The sequence below is a fragment of the Macaca mulatta genome, chromosome 14 (assembly GCF_049350105.2).
Source record: "Macaca mulatta isolate MMU2019108-1 chromosome 14, T2T-MMU8v2.0, whole genome shotgun sequence".
Lineage (NCBI taxonomy): Eukaryota > Metazoa > Chordata > Mammalia > Primates > Cercopithecidae > Macaca > Macaca mulatta.
In genome coordinates, this window is record NC_133419.1 from 87,494,626 (window position 1) to 87,522,511 (window position 27,886).

General features: G+C 42.3%; 1 protein-coding gene across 3 annotated transcripts in view; it reads right to left on the reverse strand.

Annotated features, from left to right (window-relative positions):
• Positions 1–27,886, reverse strand: part of FZD4 (frizzled class receptor 4) — a 49,645-nt gene that overhangs the window by 16,365 nt on the left and 5,394 nt on the right. Inside the window, exon 2 of one of the 3 annotated variants that reach the window (XM_015115299.3) lies at positions 25,224–26,486. In XM_015115299.3, the coding sequence (XP_014970785.1) occupies positions 25,224–26,486 (1,263 nt within the window). 3 annotated transcript variants of the gene reach the window in all.

Below are 27,886 nucleotides of genomic sequence, written 5' to 3' on the forward strand. Positions count from 1 at the left end.
AACAACCAAACAAATTAGTTTTTTCTTTTATGGTTGAAAAAATTAGGCTCCCAGAGGTGATGACTTTTGTAAGACTTTCCAGTTAGTAGCAGTTGAAACCTGAATTACTATCCAAGTATATCTGACTCCAGCTACTAACCAACACTGTCTTTCCAGCCTGTGATAGGCATGTCTTCAGCAACATTTTCATAGCAAATGTGCTACTTTTAATGACTGTTTGACCGTCAAGTAGAAATTTCAAAATTTGGGAGTTTGTTTCGTGTCATATTCAAACTGGAAATGAGTTGAGTGAGCCTCAGAGCTTTGCTCCATCCCCTTTCCCATCAAAAAGTAAAGAATAAAACTAAATATATGTTGAGTCTACCAAGCCAGGTGCCCTACATTCATTTCCTTCTTTAAACTTCACCCAAGGCCAGGTGCAGTGGTTCACACCTGTAATCCCAGCACTTTGGGAGGCCGAGGCAGGTGGATCACCCGAGGTCAGGAGTTGGAGACCAGCCTGACCAATATGGTGAAACCCTGCCTCTACTAAAAATACAAAAATTACCCGCACATGGTGACATGCATCTGTAGTCCCACTTACTCGGGAGGTTGAGGCAGGAGAATCACTTGAACCAGGAAGGTAGAGGTTGCAGTGAGCCAAGATTGTACCACTGCACTCCAGACTGGGCGACAAGAGCAAGACAGAATCTCAAAAAAATAATAATAAATAATAAAAAAATAAATAAACTTCACCCTAAAAAAAGTGTGACTTAGAGTCTTAATAAACGGTTTTTGGTTACCAGTTGCAAGACCCACCTGAAAGAATTTAAATAAAGGGATACCCATAATTATAAATAATGTGTATCTGGGAGAACTCAAGGGTGGGAAGTGTGGTTGAGCTTCATAAGAGAGACGAGAAGCAGAAACTGGGAAGTCAGAACACTGACTGGACCTACTTCTCCAGAGGGTATTGTCTTTTGACCCTGCTTCTCTATGCATCTCTGTTTCCGGGTGAACCTTCTTGTTTCCAAGTACAAAAACGTCCATTAGGGCTATACTCCTGGATTTTGGTTCATGAATTTGGGGAAGGGACCAAGCACTCATAGTTCAACTGTTTCCCCTCGCATTTTCCCCTCCATCTACATGCAGCAGCCTCTGGCTATTCAGGGTTGTCTACGAAAAGTCTCTCTCATTATGTGTTCAGCATTGCCACACTAAACCATGTTTATCTGCAAAAAGCTCATGCGTTACTCCTCCTCTGCCATAACCTCATGAATCCCTTAATTGGTTTGCAAGTGAGGCAAGGAAAGGGGAGGCTACTTATTGGGCCCCCTCAAACTCCAACATGTAGTCAGATAGGGTTACCCAGTCATGGTGTCACCCCCACTTCCCAGATCAAGAATTAACAGAGCCTCTGGATGTTATTCTTAAGTATTTTTTAGATTCTGACTAACCTAACTTGAGTCAGTCCACCGTGGGTCCAATCAGCTCTGCCAGGGGCCTGGAACCATGTGGTACAAACAGAGAGGAGGAGAGTAGTCAGAGAGAAAGAATCAAGGGGCTAAGCAGATACCTCAAGGTTTCTATTATAGGCAGGTGTTGTCATCTGCTTTTCACCAGTGGAGAAATTGCATCTTAGGGAGAAGACAGTCTCACAGCTAATATCAGAGCTAAAAGTCATACTGAGGTCTGATTGACTCTAAAGGTTATATTCCTAACATAGTTATAAGATCTCAGAAGCTGCCCTGAGCTGGCATTCTCTAGTTGGCATTGAATAGAATACCTGGCATCGTGTAAACTATCCCATCGTGTAAAGTATCCCAGTAATACTAATAAGAAATCAGAGTTAAGATTTTACCTTTTCATTTTTTTTTATTTTAAAAATGAGATGGGGTCTCACTATATTGCCCAGTCTGGTCTTGAACTCCTGAGCTCAAGGAGTCCTCCCACCTTGACCTCCCAAAGTGCTGGGATTACAGGCATGAGCCACCGTGCCTGGCCTTACCTTCTCATTTTCAGTGACATCATCTTTTCCTTTCTCCTTCTGAACTACCCTAGAAATACGAGCTGCAAAGATTAATAAAAAGAATACTAGGCTGGGCGTGGTGGCTCATGCCTGTAAGCCAGGAGAGGCTGAGGCAGGAAGATCACTTGAGTCAGGAGTTTGAGACCAGCCTGGCCAACATAATGAAACCCCGTCTCTACTAAAAATACAAAAATTAGCCAGGCATGATAGCAGGCACCTGTAGTCCCAGATACTTGGGGGGCTGAGGCTTAAACCCAGGAGGCGGAGGTTGCAGTAAGCTGAGATCGCACCATTGCACTCCAGCCTGGGTGATAACAGAGAAACTCAGTCTCAAAAAAAAAAAAAAATACTGTACTTGGTCCCAGAAAGTTTCCACTTACAAGTTCCATGTCCTTAAAACGCACAGATTTAACCTTAAGCTCTTTGATCATCATTCAGTTTTTTCTTTTATTTAGCCTATATAGATGTATGTATGTATGTATGTATGTGTATATATGTATATGTTAATGTAATATTAAGCATATGTTTTATATACTTATACATATTATACATAAGTATAACATATGTATATGTTAATGTAATATATAAAGCATATGCATTACAAATATTTTATACTTATACATGTGTATTATATATAAGTATAATATATGTATGTATTATATACTTATACATGTTTAATACATATTACATTAACATACATATACTTATATAAGTATGTAATCCATATGCTTAATATATTACATTAACATATATAAATCTATAATACATATGTTTAATATATAAATGCCTAAGACATATATACCATACCATATGATATGTTATGTATTAATATGTAATACATGTTTTATTATTATATCAACAGATATATTGGATATCTACAACATATTAAGTAATTAAAAATAAAACAAATCCTACCAGATGCTTATCTTCTAAAGTGAGAAATGCAAATTAAAAGTAACTATACCGAAATAATGTTTTTCTGCTCTCAGATCTCCAAATGTCCAAATGTTCTGCAACACATGTGGGTGAGGCCAAGGGGAAACAGGTGCACTTAAACACTGTGGATGGGAATATGAAGTAGTACAATCCCAATGAAAGCAATTTGCCAAAACTTATTAAACCACAAACTTGGCCGGGCGCAGTGGCTTATGTCTGTAATCCCAGCATTTTGGGAGGCTGAGGCAGGCGGTTCATCTGAGGTCGGGAGTTCGGGACCAGCCTGACCAACATGGAGAAACCCAGTCTCTACTAAAAACACAAAATTAGCTGGGCATGGTGGTGCATGCCTATAATCCCAGCTACTCAGGAAGGCTGAGGCAGGCGAATCACTTGAACCTGGGAAGTGGAGGTTGCGGTGAGCCAAGATCATGCCATTGTACTCCAGCCTGGGCAACAAGAGTGAAACTCTGTCTCAGAAACAAAAAACAAAAAACAAAAAAAAAAACCCACAAACTCAAGGCTGGGTGTAGTGGCTCACGCCTATAATCCTAGTACTTTGGGAAGCTAAGGCAGGCAGATCACCTGAGGTCAGGAGTTCAAGACCAGCCTGGCCAACATGGCAAAGCCTCATCTCTACTAAAAATACAAAAATTAACCACGCGTGGTGGCACATGCCTTTAATCCCAGATACTTGGGAGGCTGAGGCAGGAGAATCGCTTGAACCTGGGAGGCAGAGGTTGCAGTGAACCAAGATTATGCCTGGATGACAAAGCGAGACTCTGTCTCAAAAATAATAATTTGGGCCGGGCGCGGTGGCTCAAGCCTGTAATCCCAGCACTTTGGGAGGCCGAGACGGGCGGATCACGAGGTCAGGAGATCGAGACCATCCTGGTGAACACGGTGAAACCCCGTCTCTAATAAAAAATACAAAAAACTAGCCGGGCGAGGTGGCGGGCGCCTGTAGTCCCAGCTACTCGGGAGGCTGAGGCAGGAGAATGGCGTAAACCCGGGAGGCGGAGCTTGCAGTGAGTTGAGATCCGGCCACTGCACCCCAGCCTGGGCGACAGAGCGAGACTCCGTCTCAAAAACAAAAACAAAAAATTTGAAATACAAACTCGTAGACAATTTGTACCAGCAATTAGGTTTCCAGGAAATTATGCTTCAAGTGTTCTCACACTCATAATATCATCTGTATATGATTGTTATTGTGGCATTGTTTATGATAACAAAAGATTAAAAACAATTTAAATGGCCATCAGCAGAGGCCTAGATCATCTATAAAGTGGAACTCTGGGCATCAATGACAGAGAATGAGGAAGCTCTCTAAGTTCTGAAACGGAAAACTACCAAAATGTAACAGTGCGTGGAAAAAGCAAGGTGCAGAACAGTGTGTAGAGTATGCGTATGTGTAAAAATTATACACATAAGTATTAGCAATACTAATAGTACTAGTAATTACTTATTTGCTAATATATGCAAATACAGTATATTATACTGTAATAGTATTCATTATAATGGTATAGTATGTGTATATATGTTTGTGTATATGTATATGTATATAAAATCTTGTATAGGCATTAAAAAAATCTCTGGGGAAAAAAACTGAAATCAAGAAGTTCCTTTAAAAAGAAAAATGTGGGTTGGGAAGCCAGGCAAATGGGGACATGGATGGGAATAAAACTTTTGACAGAATATCTTTTGAGAATTTTGAACCAACATGAATGTATAAGCTATTCAAAAATTGAAATAAATATATGCATTTGTAAATATATGCATTGTCATTTGTAAAACGACAACAGTGCAGTGAATGTTAGGAAGGAGAAGCCCAGGGTCCCACAGGAACAAGTAACTTAGTCTGCAGGGCCTAGGGAAACTCTCTGATGAAGTCGCTTTTAAACTGAGACTGGAAGAATAAATAGGCAAAGAGGAAAGTGGATGAAGAATGGCTGACCAGCAAAAGGGACCCCACTTACAAAAACCCTGAGCAGGTAAAGAGCTTCACAGTCAAGGAGTAAAAACATACACAGTATGGCCAGAACACAGAAAACCAGGGGAAAGGGAGATGCAGGAAGGAGTAGCCAAAGCTGAAAGCAAAGTGAGGGCCAAATCGTGCAGGCTACGTGAAAAATATCTGGACTTGCTCCTAAGGGCAATGGGAAGCCATTGAAGGAGTTTAAGCGGGAAAGTGATGGGATCAAGGTTATGTTTTAAATGGATTGCTCTGGAGCCTATGAGGAGAAATGACTGGAGGAAGCAAGATTGGATGTTGACAACTCATATATCTGACAAACTACTCTGGAAAACTGTCTGGCAGTTTCTTATAAAGTTAAACATACATCTACCCTATGACCTAGCAATTTCATTCTTGGGTATTTATCCAAGTTAAATGAAAACATATGTTCACAAAATATTTGTACAAAATTTCTTATAGCAGTTGTATTCATAGTAGCAAAAATGATGTAGGAAAAAGCCACTAAATTTCTACCAAAAAATGAATTAATAAGCAAATTGTGGTGTATTTCTACAATGGAATACCACTCAGCAATACAATGGAAGGAATTCCTCATACACACAACATGAGTGAGTCTTAAATCCATGAAAAAAAAAGCACAGATATGTACATACTGTATGATTCCAATGATATAAAATGAAATCAATGTACAGAAAAATAGTCCCTAATAATAGAAATCAGAAAGTAGTTGCCTATGGGAAGGAGACATTGACTGGAAAGAAAAAAACAAAGAATTATTCTGGGGTGACGGAAATATTGTATCTCTTTTTGCACATGGTAGTTACCCAGTGTATACAATTGTCCAAACTCATCAAAGCAAAACAGCTGGACTTGTGCTTTTTATTATCCCAAGCTCAAGCGACCCATTCACCTTGGCCTCCCAAAGTGCTGGGATTACAGCATGAGCCACCATTCCCAGCATGCTTTTTATTATCTATTAAGTATACTTCAAGTTTTAAAAAAGAGTGGACCTTGAGGAAGATAGGAGGCAACTGTAATAATCCAGAGAAAGGTGATGGCAGCCTGGTCCCCTATTACTGAGGACCAAATAAAATAACATGTATAAGAGGGCAAATAATAAATCTTCATGCAAACCATGAAGCTCTATGCGAACTGTGAACCTTTGTGTGAAAGTGAGGACCCAGTCTAACTTAAACCCCATCAAATTTTGGAGGTGATGGGGACTTCCAAAATTGCCCCCGAGGCAGTCCCATTGTTGGCAATGAAGGACTTGGGGGCGATTAATCATGATCATCTGGTTGGTTTGTCACAGTTTGGCAGGAAGTGGGACCAATGACTGCTGAGAGTCATCAGAATACTTGACCTTGGGGGCAAAAGGCGGGGGAGGGGCAGGAGCTGCTTTTGCCAGAAGTCGTTTTCTACTGAAAACTGGGCTTTCCCAAACAAGAAGTGTATTCAGCTGCTGGGCTGGCGTCTTGAATTTATTTTTTTGTATAATTAGGGTTTGAAGGATACAGCAAAAAAGGAAGCAGACTGTCAGTTCCTGATGCAGGGGCCATCACCATCAGTGACACGGCCACCCAGCCTTCAGAAGAGTTTGCTGGGGGCTGAGAGTGTGTGGGAAATACACGGGGGCTGCTTGCAAGCATCTGCCTCTGAGTGCAGACAGGTTTGGAGAAACAGCTGTGTGGAAATCAGGCAAAAGTCATCTGAAGAACTGTTCACTCACCATTTAACTGAATTCAACTTTGTTTCCATGCCATTTTTTTTCAGTGTTAATAAATCTCTGATTATTTGCTTTAATTTAATGTTGATTTTGTTTTCTCAAAACTACTTGGAATGAGCAGACACAGCTGGATCCTCCCCATTTACCCCAGTGGATGCTAAATGCCCTGGTGAAGAGGAGACACCCCTGCACAAAGCAGAGCTGCGGATTCTCTGACCTCCTTGAAGACCCTCTTCTGAGCTGCAGTGGACATTTGTCATATTTTTATTAATGGGTGTCTGTCATAAAATCTCCCTCTGTAAGGGTTGGTCACTGTTGTGGCTTCTCTAGATGTGAGGTTGGACTCACCTTCCATACCAAAAGTGCACAAAATCACACTCACACTCTCTGGTTCACACATAAACACTCACTCATAGAACCCTGGCACAATCTGAGGGTCAGTAATTGACTTTGGCTCAGCACACCAAGTGGTCTTGCCCTGAAGCGTGAATCTCAGGGAAGCAATACAAAAACAGGCAGGGGGTGGGTGGCTATCTCTGGAGACAGCTGGAGGTCGTCCTTTCAAAAGCAGGCTGGCTGGCATGCTGACCAAACTACTCCTGCCAAGGTGCCATTGCCGTGGTTCCTTTGGCTTGACTCTCCCCTAATTTCTACTCATTTCTAAGGTTAATTCTCTTTATTCTCCAATACCCACTCCAATACATTTCCTTCCATTTGTGTTCTCCAGAGTCTGTTTTTATTGCTGACACCTAAGACAGTGCATAATCATAAGCCAGTGTGATTCCATTTCCTACTTGAAGCCTTTAAAGAAAATGCTCTCAAGCAGTACCTCAGACACCCAAATCAAAGGTGTTACTTGTGTGGCAATGGAAAGACACCTGAGCGGGTGGGCATGGGAATAGAGGAAGAGGAATAGAAAAGAGGAAGGGAAAAGAGAAAGTACTGCACATTTCATACCTACTATAGTCTAGGACTGAGGATACAGCAATGATCAACATAGGCAGAGGCTCTAACAGATGCCAGGAGCCAGCTAGGCATTTGTCTGGCTACCTTATGATAACATCATAGGGAGGGAGGTGCTCCCATATCCCAAGTGGGAAGAGTGTGGCTCAGTGAGGCTGAGAAACTTGTCCTGGGCCACACAGCAGATGACTATTGGAGCTGGAATCGGAACCAGATCTCATTCCTAACCACATCTGCCCTTTCCACTACATAAATTTGCTAGACAATGGTGGGTAAACCACGCACCTTTTTTTCTTTTCATATTTTGATTTCACTGTTGTAGCCATGATTTGGAATGAGCCCACCTGAGCCTAATGATGTAACAAGATCACTGGATTATATATGTACTTACTTTAAAAACACAAGGTAGAAAACTTTACTGAGTCCATGAAAAGAAAAGCTGGAGGCACGTCAAAGCCTGTTTTGATTTAAGTGGAATAGATCCAGCTTGAGTGTAAATTCGAGACTGTGTTTGCTTGTGTCACACTCTATTTTTCAAATTACTTTCATATGTCCCGTTTCATTTATTTCCCCCAGTTCTAGATGGGAAAACTGAGGCCTGGGACTTGAAATAACAGATGTATGTTTGCATAGCAAATTATGAGAGCCAAAACTCAAACCCATTCTGTCTCACCGTACCTCACTGCTTCTTTCAGCACACAATAATTATTCTTGTACCAAGTAAGTGTAACAAAGTGACTTGGATCGATTCGTTCTGATGATTTGAGTTAGCTCCTGGGATCATTTGGGTAAATATTAGGCCCACATCTCTTTCCAAACATATTCCATCTCTCTCCCTCTTCAGTTTATTTCTTAACTTTTTTCTATATTTTCACCTCTCCTCCCTCATCATACCTCCCTTCCTTTCTCTGTTAAACTCCTCCCCTTCTCTTCTTTCCTCCCTTCCTCTCATCCTCTCACCCACAAAAACATTTGTTTGTCTTACATAGGGATAGTGTCATGTGACTGGGTGGCTGAAATGAGAAGTATCTTTTAAGCTCCTGGAAGCAGAATATTTTCTTATGGATTTTTTATTGTTTGGATTGTTTTGCCAGGCTAATGAAAAAAGACTCCGAGGTCCCCTTATCTCAGGCCAACTAGAGGATGCCTTCAAGTTTTTGTTTTTCTTCCCAAGCTGGTTCCTTACAAATGCATCCAGAAGGTCATTCCCAGGTCCCCAAGATAGTGGTGGGTAATCAATCACATCCAGGACATCAGCATTACAGCAGATAAGCTCATGCATGGGAGGATTTGGGAAAGGAGAAAGGGGAGCCTAAACTGTCCCTGAACCATGTGCTCCAGCAAAGGCAAGCTGAGGGATTACTTTTTCTAGGACTTCACTGGGACAGCCACAAGTATATTCTAGCTCCAATGACCATTCTTCCCTTTTGATTTTTGACTCAAAACAAATAAAAATACACATACATAAAATGCTTAAACATTTCCTATATAATCTGATAATTGCAATTCAGCAAGCAATAAAGATTGTGTGATTGTGTTTAATAGCTCCAAGGGCTGGGTCCACACAGGGCCCCCAGGCAATAACTAATCCCTCTGAAACAAACAGAGAGGACAACTCCAGACCTGGCTTTGCCAAGGACATGATTTGTAAGCTTATTTAAGTCACCTAATTTCTCTAGGCCTCAGAGTCCTCAACTATAAAATAATGAGCTAGTTTATTATTATTTTTTAGCTAGTTTATTATTTCAACCAACGCTTATTAAACATCCACTTTGTGTCACGCTTTGTGCAAGAAGCTGGAAATATTTTTAAAGTATAGACACAGTATCTGTTCTCAGAGGGTCTCAATGTTTAATGGGGGAAAAAATGCATCATAAGAGAAAAGTGCTGTGGAAGGGCAAAGGTAAAAACAACTCAGCCTAGGAGCTTATCTTTAGGTTTCTTCCCAACCCCAAAGTCTACGTGCTTGGCATTTTTTGTCTGTTCATTTTGTTTTGGTTGTCTTTTCACATGGATGTATGTTATTTCATTCTTTCTTGACTAGTTGTTTTCAAATCATTGTTGTCATTGTCAACATTACCAATTACCAAATACATATTGTTTAATTACCCCAACAACTCTAAAAGTTAGACATTATAATCACTATTTTTTATACAATAACACTGAAGCCCAGAGAGTTAAGTAACTTACCCAAGCTCACATAGCTAGGAAGTTACAGAACTGGGATCGGAGTTGACCCCCATCAACTCCAAAGTACATGCTCTTTCTACTACTTGGTGCTGCCTCAGGTATATGTAGCCACTTAGGACAAACAACACCATTTGCAGGAGCCAGTGTGAAATAAAAATATGAGGCCCTTTGTTCAAATATTGAAAATTTCAAGACAGCAACAGCAAAGCATTAAACAAAGCACAAGGCCTGTCTAAGCACAGGGCTCTGAATGACTGCCCATGTTGCACACTAGGAATCCAGCCCTGCCAGCCACAATTCAGTTTGCAGTGGCATCTCCCACTGAAGCAGAAAAGCTTCATAGCAAGTTGCAGGCCCAGATCACAGTCGCAGAATGTTTCAGTGATCATGCTTCACATGTAGGATTTCTGGCATTACCCAGAGAGTTCATTGTGAACCACCTGGCAGGATTTGGGTGCTCTGTGTGGTAGCTTTTTCAGAGTAGCCCTGGCACCTAACCTAAAGAATATTAATATCATTTCTGGTAATGCCAATTACTTTTTTTTTGAGATGGAGTTTTGCTCTTATCACCAGGCTGGAGTGCAATGGCACAATCTGTTCACCACAACCTCTGCTTCCCAAGTTCAATTGATTCTCCTGCCTCAGCCTTCTGAGTAGCTGGGATTACAGGCATGTGCCACCATAGCCGGCTAATTCTGTATTTTTAGTAGAGAAGAGGTTTCTCCATGTTGGTCAGGCTGGTCTTGAACTCCTGACCTCAGGTGATCCACCTGCCTTGGCCTCCCAAAGTGCTGGGATTACAGGCATGAACCACTCTGCCCGGCCAGCCAATTACTTTTTTTAGTGTGGGGAAAGCTATATAGTTTTGAGCTGAAAGAGTTTTGCTCGGTGCAATGGTTCATGCCTGTAATCCCAGTATTTTGGGAGGCTGAGGCAGGAGGATGGCCTGAGCCCAAGAGTTTGAGACCAGCCTGGGAAACAGAGACCCCTGTCTCTACAAAAAAAATACAAAATATCAGCCAGGCATGGTGGTATGTGCCTGTAGTGCGAAGCTGAGCTGGGAGCATCACTTGAGCCTGGGAGGTTGAGACTACAGTGAGCCATGATCATGCCACTGCATTCCAGCCTGGGTGACAGAATGAAAAAAGAAAAAAAAAAAAAGAGTTCTGGTCATACCCTCACACCCTTACTCTTACATTCTTACATTTAGAACATGAGGAGGGGGAACATTAATGCTGCATAAATGGAACATGTCCAAAAGCCTCTTGGGATGCAAGCCTCTTTTTAAATTGCAAACTGGGACCAGTACGTGTGCCCTAATAGAGGGCAGTAGGAAAAAAAGCAACAAGAGCTTTGCAGCTGCTAGATTACAAACTTCTCTACTGAGGCACTAACTCTTATTAAGGTGTTAGCTCCTACTGACCCAGCAGAGGTTGAGTAAAGATTGTCATTTTGGTCAGTGATTCTTAACCAGTGGTATTTAATCTTTTGAGATCGCAGACCCCTTCTTTGAAAAGTATGAACCATCTCCCCAGAAAAAAAGACAGGTATATGTAAAATATTCTTGTGTTCAATTGTAGACTCTCTACCATAGCCCTAGATTTTTAAAAACCGTATTTTAAAGCATGGCTCCCCTAATTATATAATTGTCAGAGGCGTTTGAACCACAGCAACTCCATCTTGAGTAGGGGCTGGGTAAAATAAGGCTGAGACCTACTGGGCTGCATTCCCAGATGGTTAAGGCATTCTAAGTCACAGGATGAGATAGGAGGTCAGCACAAGATACAGACCATCAAGACCTTGCTGATAAAACAGGTTGCAGTAAAGAAGCCAGCTGAAACCCACCAAAACCAAGATGGCCATGAGAGTGACCTCTGGTTGTCCTCACTGCTACAGTCCCACCAGCACCATGACAGTTTGCAAATGTCATGGCAATGTCAGGAAGTTATCCTATATGGTCTAAAAGGGGAGGCATGAATAATCCACCCCTCGTTTAGCATATAATCAAGAAATAACCATAAAAATAGGCAACCAGAAGCCTTCTGTCAGTGGAGTAGCCATTCTTTTATTCCTTTACTTTCTTTATAAACTTGCTTTTACTTTATGGACTCCCCCATAGTTCTTTCTTGCGTGAGATCCAAGAACCCTCTCTTGGGGTCTGGATCCAGACCCCTTTCTGGTAACAGAATCTTCCAATGTTAGAACTAGACAGAAACTTAGAGATTATTTTTGTGAAAGCACCTTATTCCTAGTGGTGTGAAAGCTGAGGTCATTTGGGATAATAAATGGTTCTGCACATTTTCAAAGAGCTAGTCCTCTCATTGTCAACGCTACCTTGAACTAGTTGTCCCACTCCTAATTTGCTCCTGTCAAGACACTGCAGCCAAATGGAACAATCCAGTGCCACAAAAGGCTGCTGCTAGGATGTCAGTGAACATTTGTGGAGCACCTGAACCAGCCAGGGTATTGGGCGCAAGAACAGCTCTTGTCTTTGAGAAGCTCAAACACATCTAGAGGAGAAACAAACAAGAACAATATAATGTAACATAACACATGCAATTATAGATGTTTGAACTAGGTTCAGAGGTGCCCTAACAGAAGGTGCTACAGGCTCTGCTTGATTGGATCATGCGAAGCTCCCAGAAGAGGAAATGCATATGCAGGGACTTGAAGAAGAGGAGGAAACACTTATGCAGGGACTTGAAGAATGAGCAGAAGGGCCATGGAGGGGAAGAGTCTCCTGGCTGAGGAGTCTAGCATGCACGAGCAGAGAAGGCTGAAACAGCCTGAGGACAGGAGGAGCTAGAAGTGGCTGGGATTGGCTAGAGCATAGGGTGTGTCCGAGGAGGAGGAGTGATGTGGCTGGAAGAGAGGGGAAGAGCCAGACCTGAGGGTCTTGGATATCACTCTGAGGGGTTTGGACACAAAAAAGAATATCAACCAATGTGATGGATTAAGGAACTCCTTCCTAGGGGTGGTGCAAGGAGGCCAGATAGTCATCTGTCCTAGATGAGCTTCTCAGGGGTTGGGGGTGGGGGCTGGGTGGGGCTGGAGTGAGGGCAGCCTCTCTGAGATCCCTATCGCCTCTCTCTTTAAAAATCAGCCACTGCCAAACACTAGAGAACCTAAGAAGGCCCCTGTAAAGCATTCAGAAATGACAGGCAGTCAGCCTAGAGCACACCTTTAACAAGTCAATAAGACATACACAGCAGAAAAGGACCACACTTCTCCATTAAAAGATAGCCAAATGGGAGAAGGCCTTCTCAAAAATACAGGGAAATTTCTCACTTGATGTATTGATGTTTTTCCTCTGCAGAGCTTCACATTTTTCATTCATTCTTAAAATTGAGCCAGTTTAGCCCTAGGAGGTGGGCAGGCTCTGAGGAATCATCAATCAAGAGAAGAGAACAACATCGCCAGAAACACGTAAGGGAAATGTTTCCATGTCACTACTTCTCAGGATTCCTGGGCATTAAGGGTACTTAAGAAGTGCTTGTAAGGAGTGTGTTTTCTCCCAAGCAAATGCATAAACAAAAAATCCTAATTACAGGGACACTGCATTGAGTCTGTCCTAAAGCTGTTCTGCCTGTATTCACCACTAGGTGTCATTAGAGCCCTCTTTTAAAAGAAACAAAGCTTCAAAAAACACCTCAAGAGAATAATTTTTCCAGTGTTTTGTTCCTATTTCTCAGTTAAAAAATATGTGTGTATATATATATATTTTTTAACATGAGTAAAAATTGCAAATGTTCAGGACTTAGCTCTCGAGTGGCTACTAAGGATTATGATTCCTCAGACTACCTGCAAATATCATTAGTCCTACAGAATCACAACAAATACATTTTTATTGAAATATCTATGGTAAATATACATCTTACAGGAAATTCCATTGCGTTTACACTATTTATTTAATAGAAATAATCTCTGAGATTATTTGCATTTATTTCTGAAGGAGGATGTTTTTCCTTCCTCAGAATAAGTTCAGGAAATGGGTGAAATGTTCAGGAAGTTAGCTAAATGCTGATGTAAATCCAAAAGGAAGGTCTGTTGTTGTTTCTTTCTTTTTTTTTTTTTTTTGGGGGGGGGGTGGAGGGACACACAAAAAAGCTAGGAAGTGGTTCTCTCATTCACTTATGGAAAATGTTATACTGAATTTCTGATTTAAAAGGAAGAGGATTAGAAAAAATGTGTGGGCCCATGATATCATTTTCTGTAGAACTAGTTAGGCAATCCACAGTAGCTAGCAAAGGAAACTGTGTCAAGAAACAAAATCTACATGGGAGACATGACTTGGATTCAGTTTGTCCTAACTTAAACCTTTACAATGAAATTTGAATCAGCTACTCTAAGAAGTAAGTCGTGTTAGAAAACTCTGAGTCCTGAAGAGCTGGTGGGGCCTCTTAGCACTACATAAACAACTAAATGCTACCCTCTCCTCCCAAGGACCCTGTCCCCTCCACTAACAGTGTCATGCTGACCCTCGGACTGCAAGGGGGAGTCTGAATGCAGTGAAACTCAAGATCTCCGGGGTACTTGGTCAGTGTTGCAAGCTGCTGTGGCCTTTGGCGTTATTTATCTTTAGTTTGCAACGTAGGGGTGTGCTGTATCAGGTGTGCAGAGCAAACAAACTCCTTGCCTCTGAAACACTGGCATTTTAGAAAGCAAAGATTCGGCTCATTGACCAGAGCTACAGGGGACACAATTTGTTGTGGCTTCTCTGAAAATCACCCCCTCTTTTCCATCTCTCTGCTACCACCTTCATTCAGGCCTTCATGGTTTCTCATCCAAACCAGTCTTCCTGCCTCCTGCCTGCCTTCTTCCCAGCCCGCAGTGCACACAGCACACAGAGCAAGCTATGTAAAAACACCAACAGGGACATGAGCCTTCCTTGCTTTCAAACTTTTGCCGACTCCCCTGTGCTGAGCGCAGGAGAGAATACGGACGGCCTCCAAGGCCTTTCATAACTTGGCCTCAGCCCACCTTCCCTCCTACTCCAAGAATCTCAGGCTCCAGTTACACTGAGCCACTCACTGCCCTGCACCTCCTGCCAGGCAACTCTCTGCCAAGTTTATTCACACATTTATCCTTTTCACTCTGGATAAATGAGGACTGATCATGTACTGTACTTCTTTTAACTTCTATAGGGCAATCTCTTTGTATTTATACAATTATGACTTAACAGTAGTAAGAGAAGGTTCAGAGGGCACAAGGTAACACACCTACATAAACAACCCTACTGGGTGCAAATATTGTAAATCAACATATGCCTAGAAAAGGTGGTCAGATGCTGAATTCTGACTATATACTTCCGATGGCACATAATGAGTAAGTTTCAATTTTTATAGTTTTAACATTCTGAATTCTGGGGGTGGTTTTGATGAGCAGACCAAGTTTTAAAAGAGTTATGGTCTTTGGGATCCTCACTTCTTTCTCTTCTTCCCTGCACCTTCCCTACATGTTTACATCAGCAGATGTGTCCTTTGAGGGGTGAAATGGTGAGACGACAGCAGTTTAGGAACTGTTTGCCCATTACACTGGGTACTCAGAAACTATAAGACCTAGGGACTTAGGAAGAAATAACATAGTAAGTGTGATAGGACTAGTAGCATTGATCATTTGTGGGGAGGAGTGTAGAGAGAGGCACGTAGTGTGCCGCAGCGAACTTCCAGAGGGAAAGGTTGTGTCTTATTTATCTGTGTCCCCTACGGTGCCTTCCCAGGACAGTGGCTGGCACATGATGGACCCTCATTCAGCTATTCAACAAATATTTACTAAGCAGTAGAGGATTTGTTTTTCCAGGTTTAGAGTTTTAAGCTTGTTAATAGCAGCTGAATTCTTTCTCTGTTTTGTCATCTGCACTTTTGGACTCCAAGTTGGACTTCATATTTCATAGTTTTAAAAAATCACTCCCTTTCCCTTCCCTAGCCCATTCCAGTGTTCTATATACAGTAGACTTTCAGCAAATATTTAAAAGAGACAACTTACAATAGGCAACACGGTGGGGTAGTCGATCATTCCCTAACCTATCTTTGAGGCTAGAGAATTTTCTCTGAGGCTAGTGCCGTAGCATCTTCCCAGAAAGTCCTGCCAACCTGATGGCTCTTGTTGTCACCTTTAGTTTCCTTCCTATGGTGGCCACATTTGTCACCAAAGCCCTTCAGTTTCTCCACCTAACAATATTAAAACCCTCCCTTCCTGCCCTCCTTCCTTACTCCATTTCTTCTTTCCTCCCTCCCTTCCTTCCTTATACACATTTTGATACTTGTGCCCTGTGCCAGGCAGTGTGCCAAGCTCTGACGGTACATAAATAGACAACTTTAGGTGCTCAAAGTCACACTCAGGGAGCTCAGTTTAGTAAGAAATGGGTGCATGCACAGACCTTGCAATCACAGTGCAAGGAAGGCTCCCAGAGTTGAATGCACAGAGGCTTAAACCTACCTATCAATAAAAGGAAAGGGAAGCAGGAAGTGGCAAGCAGGAGGATCGGGGATGTCTTCCCAGGAAAGATGACACAAGGCTTTAAAAAGGACAGGCATAACCTACTTAAAGAAAGATGGAAAGGACATTCCAGGCAAAAGGAATCAACACATATGCAAAGGCAAAGGGGTGAGAGGAAAATGATGAAACCAGGACAGGCTTTTCTGTGACTTATCTATTCCATCTCATTGCTTTATATTCTACCCATTTACCTCATATCAAGTGGAATGATGCAACCCCAGGCATTTCAGGAAATTTACATAGCCAATCATTTAATCTCTTAAAGAGAAAGGCATTGATAATGCAGGCTTTCCATGAGATTAAGCACGTTCTTGGGTGAAAACAGAATTGGTTGCTTATAGGAAACCAGGTGGAAAGCTGATGAAAATCAGGCAGTGGATGGAAAAATGCAGTACATTTGATTTTCTATTCCCTTTCCCTGGTAATTTGAGAAGTTGGAATCCTTTGCCATGAGGGTAAATAAATCTATGGGCCCTCTTAGCCTAAAGATGAAATAGACTGAAGGAAAAAAACAGGGTAATTCTAAGAATTTCATGTGAGGCCAAGGTCCATTTTGAAAGTCTTTTGGACTAAACTTTTGCAGGTCCAACACATTTTCAAGATATTTAGTGGGATCCTCCCAGTCCTACGATACCAGCTTGCATTGTGAAGGAAAACGAAGGACAGAATAAAGCCCTTCTCCCAGTCTGGTTTATTTTTGTACACGGAACCTCTGAAAACAGGAGGCCAAGGCTGACCTCTTTAGTCAAGAGTCAGCTCAACTTTAAAATTATAATTGCATGTGAAAGCTAAAATGGGAAAGAGAAAAAATCAGTTCTCAAGACCGAAATGCTAAAAACCCTTGGGTCACATTCCAGTTAGGGTCCTGGCCATGCACACAGAGCTCCCATTGGGGGAAGGTGGGCAAGAGACCAGTCAAGACCAATTCAAACCATAGAATGTTGGGCATCATGGCATTTACTCTAGAGGTGTCCAGTTTACAGATAAAGAAATGTACTATAGTGATTATGCTATATAATCTTTTAAAAACTAGAAGCTTACAGTCAGATCTCATTATTGAGAAAAGTGCCAAAGAATCTACCCACTCCAAGTGAACTATTTGCAGTAAAGAAATCAGAGGAGGTTGGGTGCAGTGGCTTACACCTGTAATCCCAGCACTTTGGGAGGCTGAGGCGGGTGGATCACCTGAGGTCAGGAGTTCAAGACCAGCCTGGCTAACATGGTGAAACTCCGTCTCCACAAAAATACAAAAATTAGTCAGGCATGATGGCAGGTGCCTGTAATCCCAGCTACTCAGGAGGCTGAGGCAGGAGAATCACTTGAACCAGGGAGACAGAGGTTGCAGTGAGCTGAGAACTAGTCATTGAACCATTGCACTCCAGCCTGGGTGACAGAGCAAGACTCCATCTTTAAAAAAAAAAAAAAAGAAAGAAATCAGAGGGATAGAGTCTGTATTAGTTTCCTTGGGCTGCTATAACAAATTATCACAAACTGGGTGACTAAAGACAACAGGAATTTATCATTTATTTGGGACAGGGTCTTGCTGCAATGCCCAGGCTGGAGTGCAATGGCGTGATCTCGGTTCATTGCAACCGCTGCCTCCCAGGTTCAAGCGATTCTCCTGCCTCAGCCTCCCAAGTAGCTGGGACTACAGGTGCACATCACCATGCCTGACTAATTTTTGTATTTTTGGTAGAGACGGGGTTTCACCATATTGGCCAGGCTGGTCTCAAACTCCTGACCTCAAATGATCTGCCTGCCTGGACCTCTGAAAATGCTGGGATTACAGGCGTGAGTCACTGCACCTCGCCCATAGGTATTTATTCTTATACAGTTCTAGAGGTTAGAAAGCCAAGATCAAGGTTGTTTTCTTCTGCAGGATCCAAGGAGGAATCTTCCCTGCCTCTCTCCTGGCTGGTGATTGCCAGCAATCGGTGTTTCTTGCTTGGCCCATAGCTGCATAACTCCAATCTCTGTGTCAGCCTTCCCATGGCATTCTCCTCTCTGTGTCTGTGTCCAAATTTCCCTCTTTTTTATAAGGATACTAGATATGAGATTAGAACCCACCCTAATCTAGTAAGTATGAACTCATTTTTGACTTTATTTAATCTGCAAAGACCCTATTTCCTAATAACGTCATGTTCACAGGTATCTGGGGTTAAGATTAGGGGGACACCATGCCCATAGGAGTATAAAACAAAAACAAAATAAATCCCTGTATAAAATAAAAATACAACCAAAACCCTGAACTGGGCATGGGAAGACCTGCTAACCAACCTTCTCCAACCCCTTTGGGCTGTCCTCGCCCTCTCTACGTCTTGGTTTCTCCACTCTAAAGGAAGGTCATCAGGCCTGCCCTACTGACTTCAGAAATGCCAGGAGAATAAAATGAAATCATGTAAATGAAAGTATTTTCTATTCAGAAAATGTTTCTTTAAGTGCAAGGAATTAAGAATTCATTCCAGATTGTGTTGACTTTCCTTAACTTCATAACTACTTAATGAAGAGGTAATGGAAAGAGAAACACAGCCCTACTGGGAAAACCATTTAAATTACATACTTGCCTTCGTTTAAGGTTTGAGGTAAGTGTCCAGTAGCAATCTGCAGATAAGGAGAGTAGTATTGCAGATCCTTGTTCAATGGGCTTTTTACTCGCACCAAAACAGGGTGGTATTCAAGCGAAGCTAAATGGTGGCAAGCAATTTAAAAGCAAACCAAGAGGCCTAACATTCACATCTGGGACATCAGCAGACGGTGATGGCTCTCCTCTCTGTCTGTGTGGTCTATAATATTACTGGCTCCCATAACAATATCCTCATAGTAGCTTTGAATTTGCTTTGTCTGATGACTTTTCTGGATATGGCGACACAGACCACACAATTTATAAAATTAGCTAAAGAAGCCACTTTCCTGATTGACAAATGTGGCATATGCCCATGTATATTACACAAACAGAACCACTGTGTAGCCAGAAAAAAAAAAAAAATCTGAAGAAAAAAAAAAGCCCCCTTTCCTTTCCCTTTTTTAAGAGGCCAAAAGTTCTAGCAATGATGGGAAAACTCTTTTTTAGGCCATCAGATTAAGTCAGTGGGGCTTGGAAGGCAAAGATAGCCACATGCATTGAAAATGCCAGAAAAAGAGGTGTCATTGGGATAACAACTTGAGAACTATAGTTATATCCAAAGCATCATGTGACCTACTTGAGTGTTACTGATGCCCATATTAGTAATCAATTCTGTTGACCTTGGACTGTGGGGGTTTGCTGACCCAGGAGAAATCCCACAGGGGAAAAAGAGCCCCAGCAAAAAAGAAAGAGGCCCTCAGAAAGCAGTTTCCAATCTGCCCTGCAAACTGAATCCTCTATTTGTCACTGCTGGGTGTATATGCTTCCTAGTGGCTGTCATATACTTTCAGAAATATGCCAAGTCACACACAAGCTAACAAACAAAACTTTATTTTCCTTTAATACAAAAATTAAATAGCAAGGGGTTTTCTTTGTACAGTGATAAATTAGAAATTTACAGTACAGACATCGAAGCAGACATACTTTTGTACATCCTTAAAAGCAGGGTCCATTTCCTTTGAAATTTAGCAATTCATTCAGGGCATGTGTAGCAGGAAGTTTGCCTGGTACCTCTTTGTCAAACATCTGAAAGTCCCCCAGATTGGCTTCAAGGTTCCTGGAGCTGTGGGGTGGCATGAGGATCCAAGAAAGGCCACAGAGCATCCAGCCCAACAGCTGCACAGAGCAGGGGGAGTCACATGTTATCTTTTTGCAGATTACACCTAATATTTAATCAACCTTTCTTACAAAGAACCCAAGGGGCCTTCATTTTTTTGACCTTTTCAAGCCTCACAACATCCCTGTGAGGTAGACAAAATTCAGAAACACCTCCGTGCCTCGCAGGGAGAGATCTAGAAAGCAGCTTACCCCTCCCAAAGCCCACAGCCAAGTCAGGGCCCCAGCCTACTTGTACAATTTGAAAACTTTCACAACCTGGGAGAGAAGATGGACCCAACCTTTGTGGGACAGAGTGGCTCTTGCCCCTCTTTCCAGAAGCCTTCTAGGATGACAGTGGTCATGTACTGAATATTGTAGGAGAGCAAGGAGGTATAAAAGCTTTGAGGACATGGCTCATACAGGACCCCAAAAAGGTCCTCTACAAATTGCCTGGGTAAATTCTGGAAATTGGCTAATGCAAATAAGAGAAAAAAGGTAGATCAGAAACAGAAACAGGCTACTATCAGGGCAACTGAGCTTGCCAAGGGGAACAGGCATGTCGGGGCATCTATAAGTCATTTGTCTCCTGGTACTGTCAAGTGTGTAATCACTGCACAAGTGCATGGCAAGAGACAGCAACAGAAAGCTCTATGTAGGCTAGAGTGAAATGAAATCCATTATGTAGGGCTCTAGTATCTGATCCTTGGTAGGAGCAAAACGCTCTCTAAGTAGTTTCCAAGATCTATGACCTAACCCTGGAGGAATAGTGATAACTCAGGTCATTTGCAAGACATAATACAAACCCAGATGGGAACTCAAATAAAATAAAGGAACCAATAGGATTTTCAGAGTCCAGTGACTCGACATGATTGACTGGAATAGCAACTCTCTCCAGTGTCCTCCATCACAGAACAAAATACAAGATGTAAACTGATTTTAAGAGGTTCCTTCCAGGCCAGGTGTGGTGGCTCACACCTGTAATCCCAGCACTTTAGGAGGCCGAGGCGGACAGATCATGAGGTCAGGAGTTCGAGACCAGCCTGGCCAACACAGTAAAACCCCATCTCTACTAAAAATACAATAAGTAGCTGGGCGTGGTGGCAGACACCTGTAGTCCCAGCTACTCGGGAGGCTGCGGCAGGAGAATCGCTTGAACCTGGGAGGCAGAGGTTGCAGTGAGCCAAGATTGTGCCATTGCACCCCAGCCTGGGCAAAAGAACAAGACTCTGTGTCAAACAAACAAACAAACAAAAAAGAGGTTCCTTTGACAGTCTGTGCTCTGTGGCTCCCTTCCCTAACTGCAGCTGTGGCCACCTCACCAGAAATCAAATATTGTACCGGCCTGGTGAAATCCCTGAGTCTGTTCCTCTAGGGCTGAGACTGCTGAGCTCATCTTTGTGTCCTCAGGTCCCAGCTTGGTTCTCAACACAATAAGCATTTAATTCAGTGACCATGAGGATGCAGGGAGCCAGAGAATATAGAGCTAAAGGTGCTGAACAGAATCTAAAATCAGAGTCTAGACACACGAGCTTCCCAGAACCTGAGTTTGGGGAGTGCAGGTGAGAGAGTGACCTGGAAGAGGAAAATCAGAGAGCATCTCTGAAATTAAGTTCTCCAGTTTCAGGCCCAAGTAAGTTGCCAGTTCAGAAATAGTCTCAGCGATCAGGAAGTGGGTCTCCATAAAGGAAAGAGGATATGAATCAACCAAGAAGATCAAGCAGATGGTTCTGGCCAGCACCATTCTACTCCCATGTTTCCCTGCCCTGAGGTTTGGCCTATATAAGCAGGAGAAAGGAGTCTACCAGAAAGGACGCTGGATGGAGGTGCCATTGCATTTATGTTTAATCTCTGGAGGCCAAGGGATTTCTGAGGAAGCTACAATCATACCTATTTACTGCAGGTTTCATAGAAAAAAAAAACAATGCTCACCTTCTCTCTAGCAAGATGCTGTCCTCAAACACACCCATACAAGTCACATGGAACGCCCCAAGCCCTGAATTGCCGGCAAAGCCAAAGCAGATGTGTGGGCCCATGTCCTTGTGGACTACTCTTATAGTCTTCCTAAGGGATTTCTCCAGAGATTGTCATGAAGCAGAGCTGATGCTTTCTGTTAAAACCACCTGTAACTGACTTGGAAGGAATCCTGGGAAAAGGATAAGAGATGTGTTAAAGGTAGAGAGACCCAGGCTGGGTGTGGTGGCTCACACAGGCAGAGATTTACAGAATGGAGACAGTGAAACAGATGGGAATTCCAGAGGTCCCTGCTCCTTTCCCAGAGGAACAGTAAAGTTCAGCAGACCTGGGTGCGTCCCCACCCTAGATCAGTTAGAAGAACAGAGATTATCTATTTCAGGGCTTTACATACAGTTGGCACTCAATAAATACAACAATAACTGATATTTTTAACAAATACCGATTTAAGAAGTGATGGAGTTGATTGAAGGTCACTGGTAACTGACTCCTCAGCCACAAAGTTCTTTTCCTGAAACCATGAACACTCTCCATTGTCTGGAATGTGAAAGGAGAGGCCTATAACCCTGTAGCATTGCTAAGACTACTAATCCAAATGGCCACTTCTGATCAAATACACTTTGCCCTGAAAAGGTAAGAGATTTGTGGAAAACACATGTCAAAACCCAAAACATTGTCAAAACACTAGCTCCAGAACTCAAAACTCAGAAATCAGGTGCCCAGATTCACCCAAGTGCTCTTTTATTGTTATTATTTAGTCATTGACAAGCATTGATCACCTACTCCACGCCTGGCTTTCTGTTAGATGCTGCCTTGGTCACACAATCACTGACACGTTACAAAGAAAACTGCATTACAAACCTCTATACTCTAACAGCAAGACCAGTCCCCTACCGCCTGGTCTTCCTTCCCCTGCCTGGGCCAGAGTCCCTGCACAACTCCCAAGACACCAGAACAGAGCGTGAGTAAGGGCAGGCTCTGCCCCTGGGTGCGTGCTCCAGGGCCCTGGACAGTTATGGGAACTGTCTACAAGCAGCACAGGGAGTTCACATTTTATATTTCATAGGCAATGGAGTATCAGATGGAGTTAAAATGGTTCTTCTGGGGATCAATTCTCATGCTCCTGGAGCCTGACCCAGAGTCTAGCCAAGGTACTCAGACTGGGCACAGCAGCAGGGGCCACCTGTGCCCACTTAGCTTCAGTCTCAAAAGCCAAGACTTTGCCTTCCAAAACATACGATGGACCTTACATGCATCTTGATGTCAGAGAGCTCAAGAACCACACAAAAATGAAAAGGAAAGAAGAAAGGGAAATGTCAGACTATGGGCATAAGGCTCAAACCACATTTTTAAAACAGAGGAAATGCTTATTTCCAGAATTTGACCACCTATTTGGAATTCTGAGTCCCTGGAAATGTTTTTTTCAATCACACAAAGTGTGATTTAAAAAAAAAAAAAAAGAGCTTCCCTTCCTATTTTTTTAAAGGCATGAATTAATAAATAAGTCATTGCAAAGCAGTTGCTGAAGCAGACAGGTATGAGTTACAAGGAGTGCAACCTGTGACATAGTCAACAATTTGTCCCCAAGATCTCATGATTAGAAGGCCTAAGGCAAGGTAAGAGAAAGGCCAGTTACAGTTTTAAGAGAAGTGCAATTTTCAAGCGGCTGCTAGGGGATACCCCCTCATGAAGAACGTATAGCATAAATTTTAAAAGCTTGGGATACCTCTGCTAAAGGCAATTAAGACCTGGGCTATTAGAGTTTGCAGTTCATTTCATATGGTCTACACTTTATTCCCCACTAACCAATCAAGCTTCTGGCTGGCATTCTGGAGATTCATTAAGCACCATATAAATACTCCAGGCCACACTGCCTCCAATGAAATCTTACAAGGAGCCTTTGCCAATTACTAGGAAACAATTATGCACCAAGTAGTTGGATTAGCTGTCCTCAGTTCCCTTTATAAAACTGAAAAGTCTCCATTGTCGTTAGTAGACCAGACTCTGATAACATTCTTATGCTTTAAAAAATAAAAAATAAAAAATTTAAAAAGGCACTATCATTCTGAGAATGCAAGTTGAAGTTGACCCTAGTTTTAAAGTCAGTTGAGTATACTATGTCATGGTCCAAGAATGTGCTTTTAATTCTAATTGACACACACAAATTACACAGCTAATCTGTGCGAATGCAAAGTTGCCAAGAAAGTTAACATTTCAGCTCTTCCAGACTGGCGTCTGCATAGATGCAATCACACAAGTAAAATATATTAAGTCCCCACCACTCAATGCAATAGGTCTCTGGGGTCGGTCAGGTAAGTCAACTTAGTAAATCTCATTTTCCTTTGAATTAAGTGATTGTCAAAAAGTGAATCATCCTTCCTTTTCCCCTCTTTAAGCATGCTGCAGTGCAAAAATTCCTATAAAAATACCTTTTTTTTGAGTCATTAATATAAAATGAAGAAAACAGCAGCAGCCCAGAAGAGAGATGTTGAAATTTAAGAGAGGAAGAGAGAGAAGAAAAATCCACTGGATACCTTATGTGTGTGAGTACAGTACATTTGTTTGTTCAGACAACTCTGTTTTATGACAAAGGCACTGAAAGATTCTAACACCACCTCTTGGGAGTGCAATCCACAAAGTTCTAAACAGCAGACAGTGCACCACAGAAGATGTTTATGTTAGATCAGCCAAACTATAAAACTCTTGTAACACTTCTCTGAACCCAGCGTTTCCAGTGTTTATAGATTGCGTTGCTATCTGAAAGACCCAGTTAGTATTTAAAATTGTAAAGGGTTAAAAAAGTTAATCTTTCTCCCTGCAAGTTACCAACTCACAGCTCAAATCCCACCCTGCAGGGGAAAACAGTATCGCCCTGGACTTCCTGGACTCTAGGCAGGACCTCCACGCTCCAAGCTGCAACCTGCTAAAGTGATCAACGTTTTTGATTTTTCACAGCTTTGAAAGCCTCTAACTGGCTGTTCCATTTTGGATCATTCCAAAGTCTGCAGCAAAATCATTGGTTTTTTGATGCTGGGGTTGGGGTGGGGTCTCTTAATTGTTGCTAGTTTGTTCAAACTGAGATTCACTGCATAAAACTTTTAGTAGAATTTCCTCCAAAATGCTGGCATTCCCTGCTTCAAAATGAAGAAAGCGTGGAGGCTGACTAGCCTTACACCACAGTCTCATTGCCTTTCCCAGGCTTCACCCAACCATTTCCTCTTTTCTCTCTCTTTACCTTTCCAGAATTCACCAATCTGTTGGAACACTTCTGCCACGTGTGAAGAGTTTTGGCAGACCAAATCCACATGCCTGAAGTGATGCCCACCAGCAAAGACATAAAAATTTTCAACATTTCAACAGCCATGTTGGAATCATCTGCAGAATACCGAAAGAGTGCCCAGTTGGAGATTTCATAAAAGTAACAGGCAATCACACACGTTGCAGGAACTGTGTACAGTACTGAGAACACCCCGATCTTGACCATCAGTCTTTCTAACTTGTCTGTCTTTGTCCCATCCTTTTGAAGATTTGACCGAATTTTGAACAAGGCCACCAAACCTGCAGCAATGAACAAAGTACCAATCACCAAATAAGTAAAGAGGGGAGCCACCACGAACCCGGTGAGCGCATCGAGATTTTGGTTTCCAACATAGCACAGGCCAGTCAGTTCATCTGCATCCACCAGTCTCATAATCAAGATGACAATGGTTTTCACTGCGGGGATGGCCCAGGCTGCAATGTGGAAATAAGAGCTGTGCATTTCAATGGCTTCATGGCCCCATTTGAGTCCTGCTGCCAAAAACCAAGTGAGTGTCAGAATAACCCACCAAATGGAGCTGGCCATTCCAAAAAAGTACATCAGCAAGAAAATTATTGCACATCCTGTGTTCTTAAGTCCTTCTTGGATGAGAACAGGTTCTGCTGCCTCTTCAAAATCACAGGATATCCTTTCCCGGCCTACAGTCAGCCTGACAATATAAGCAATGCTATAAATATTATAGCACATACTGAGAAATATGATGGGGCGCTCAGGGTAGGAAAACCTAGAAGAATCGATCAGGAAGGTCAGTACTGTGAAGGCAGTGGAAATGAAGCACAGGCTGGCCCACACAGCCATCCAGATATCGGTGAACTCCTTGGCTGAGCGGCTGTATAAGCCAGCATCATAGCCACATTTGAGAACACAGTTCAGGCTCCTTTTCACCCAGATGTACTGATCAGAATTGGTTCCCACAGAGTGACACTCTTCCCCAGGCTGGATGGGGGTTTTGTGAGGTAAGGGCACCTCTTCATCACCTGGCCCTTCCATGCACATGTGGTTGTGGTCGTTCTGTGGTGGGAATTTGCTGCAGTTCAGACTCTCTGGCCAGGCAAATCCAAATTCCTTCAGGACGGGTTCACAGCGTCTCTTGACTGAAAGGCACATGCCGCCGCACGGGCCAATGGGGATGTTGATCTTCTCTGTGCACATTGGCACATAAACAGAACAAAGGAAGAACTGGAAAAGTAACAAAATGAACAAAAAAAAAAAACACAAAAAAAACAATGACTTGGAAGTTTGACCAAATGCTCCCACAAAGCTGAGTTGAATGCTTCCAGGCAATGTACTTATCTACTTTTAAACCAACCTATGGGGAGTCTGTCTGTTTACTCTGACCTCAAACAAGGATGCCTGATAATCCATCACTTACACACTTTTCTTAGTTTGGCTCTAGTAATCCTTTCCAGAGGAATGTACACAAATAAATAAATAAAATAAATAGGGTGTGAAGAATTGCATAAGCCCTCTTTGCACAACACTTGAAATAAATTTTAAAAAACTGGCTTTCAATCTCCTTCCATTTTAGATACTATTTGAAAAAGCTAAAGAAACTAATATGACTCAGGTGGTTTATTTTTATCCCCATTTCTTTATCATTTTAAAAATAAAAGTTTAAAAAAATGTAGATCCTGTTAGTATTCTCTTCTCCCTACTTTACCCCTTAAAAATTTGTTTAAACTAGTCCCATACTGAAACAAAAAATGGCCCAACTGAGACACTGTTAGATTCAAGGATGGGATGCAGATTGAGGTCTCTGGTCACTAGGGATTTGTTTGGCCAGGTTACCTCAATGAATAATAATGAAGCACAATAGGAAAATGTAAATGTTAAGTCGCTGAAACTGCAATACCAGCAGGGGAGAGTCCAGTTGCTGTCCTCAATTCCTCCAGCATTGATAAACAGTCTGCTTGGCTCCTTACAGATGTTGTCTATGAAGTCTAGAGTTACAAGTAACTATTTTCCAGCATGTAAAGGGATCCAGTCTTGTCCTTCAAAACAGCTTGGCCACTTTCCCCAGGATACATGTAATTAAAAATATATATCCCTGCAAAAGCTGTTTCTCCAACAAATTACCACTGATGTCAGGATATGTGCTGTTTCCAAACTGAGAGCTGGAGGATCATTTCTTAAGCTTTTATAACCTAGTTCTAAAATTCTGGAACTTCCAAAGGGATATTTCAGCAGCAACAGGTCTAATCCCGACCATCTTTCCAAAACCACAAACCAAGTTTTAAAATGACCTATGTAAAAACATGCACCTAGTAAGTAAGCTATATGTCTGTTTCTTATCTCTCAGAAGTTACAGCCAGAACCACAGATTTCTTTTTTTTTTTTTTTTTTTGGATATGGAGTTTTGCTCTTGTCGCCCAGGCTAGAGTGCAATAGCATAATCTTGACTCACTGCAACCTCCACCTCCCAGGTTCAAGAGATTCTCCTGCCTCAGCCTCCTGAGTAGCTGGGATTACAGGTGAGCACCACCACGCCCGGCTAATTTTTGTACTTTAAGTAGAGACAGGATTTCACCATGTTGGTCAGGCTGGTCTCGAACTCCTGACCTCGTGATCCACTTGCCTCG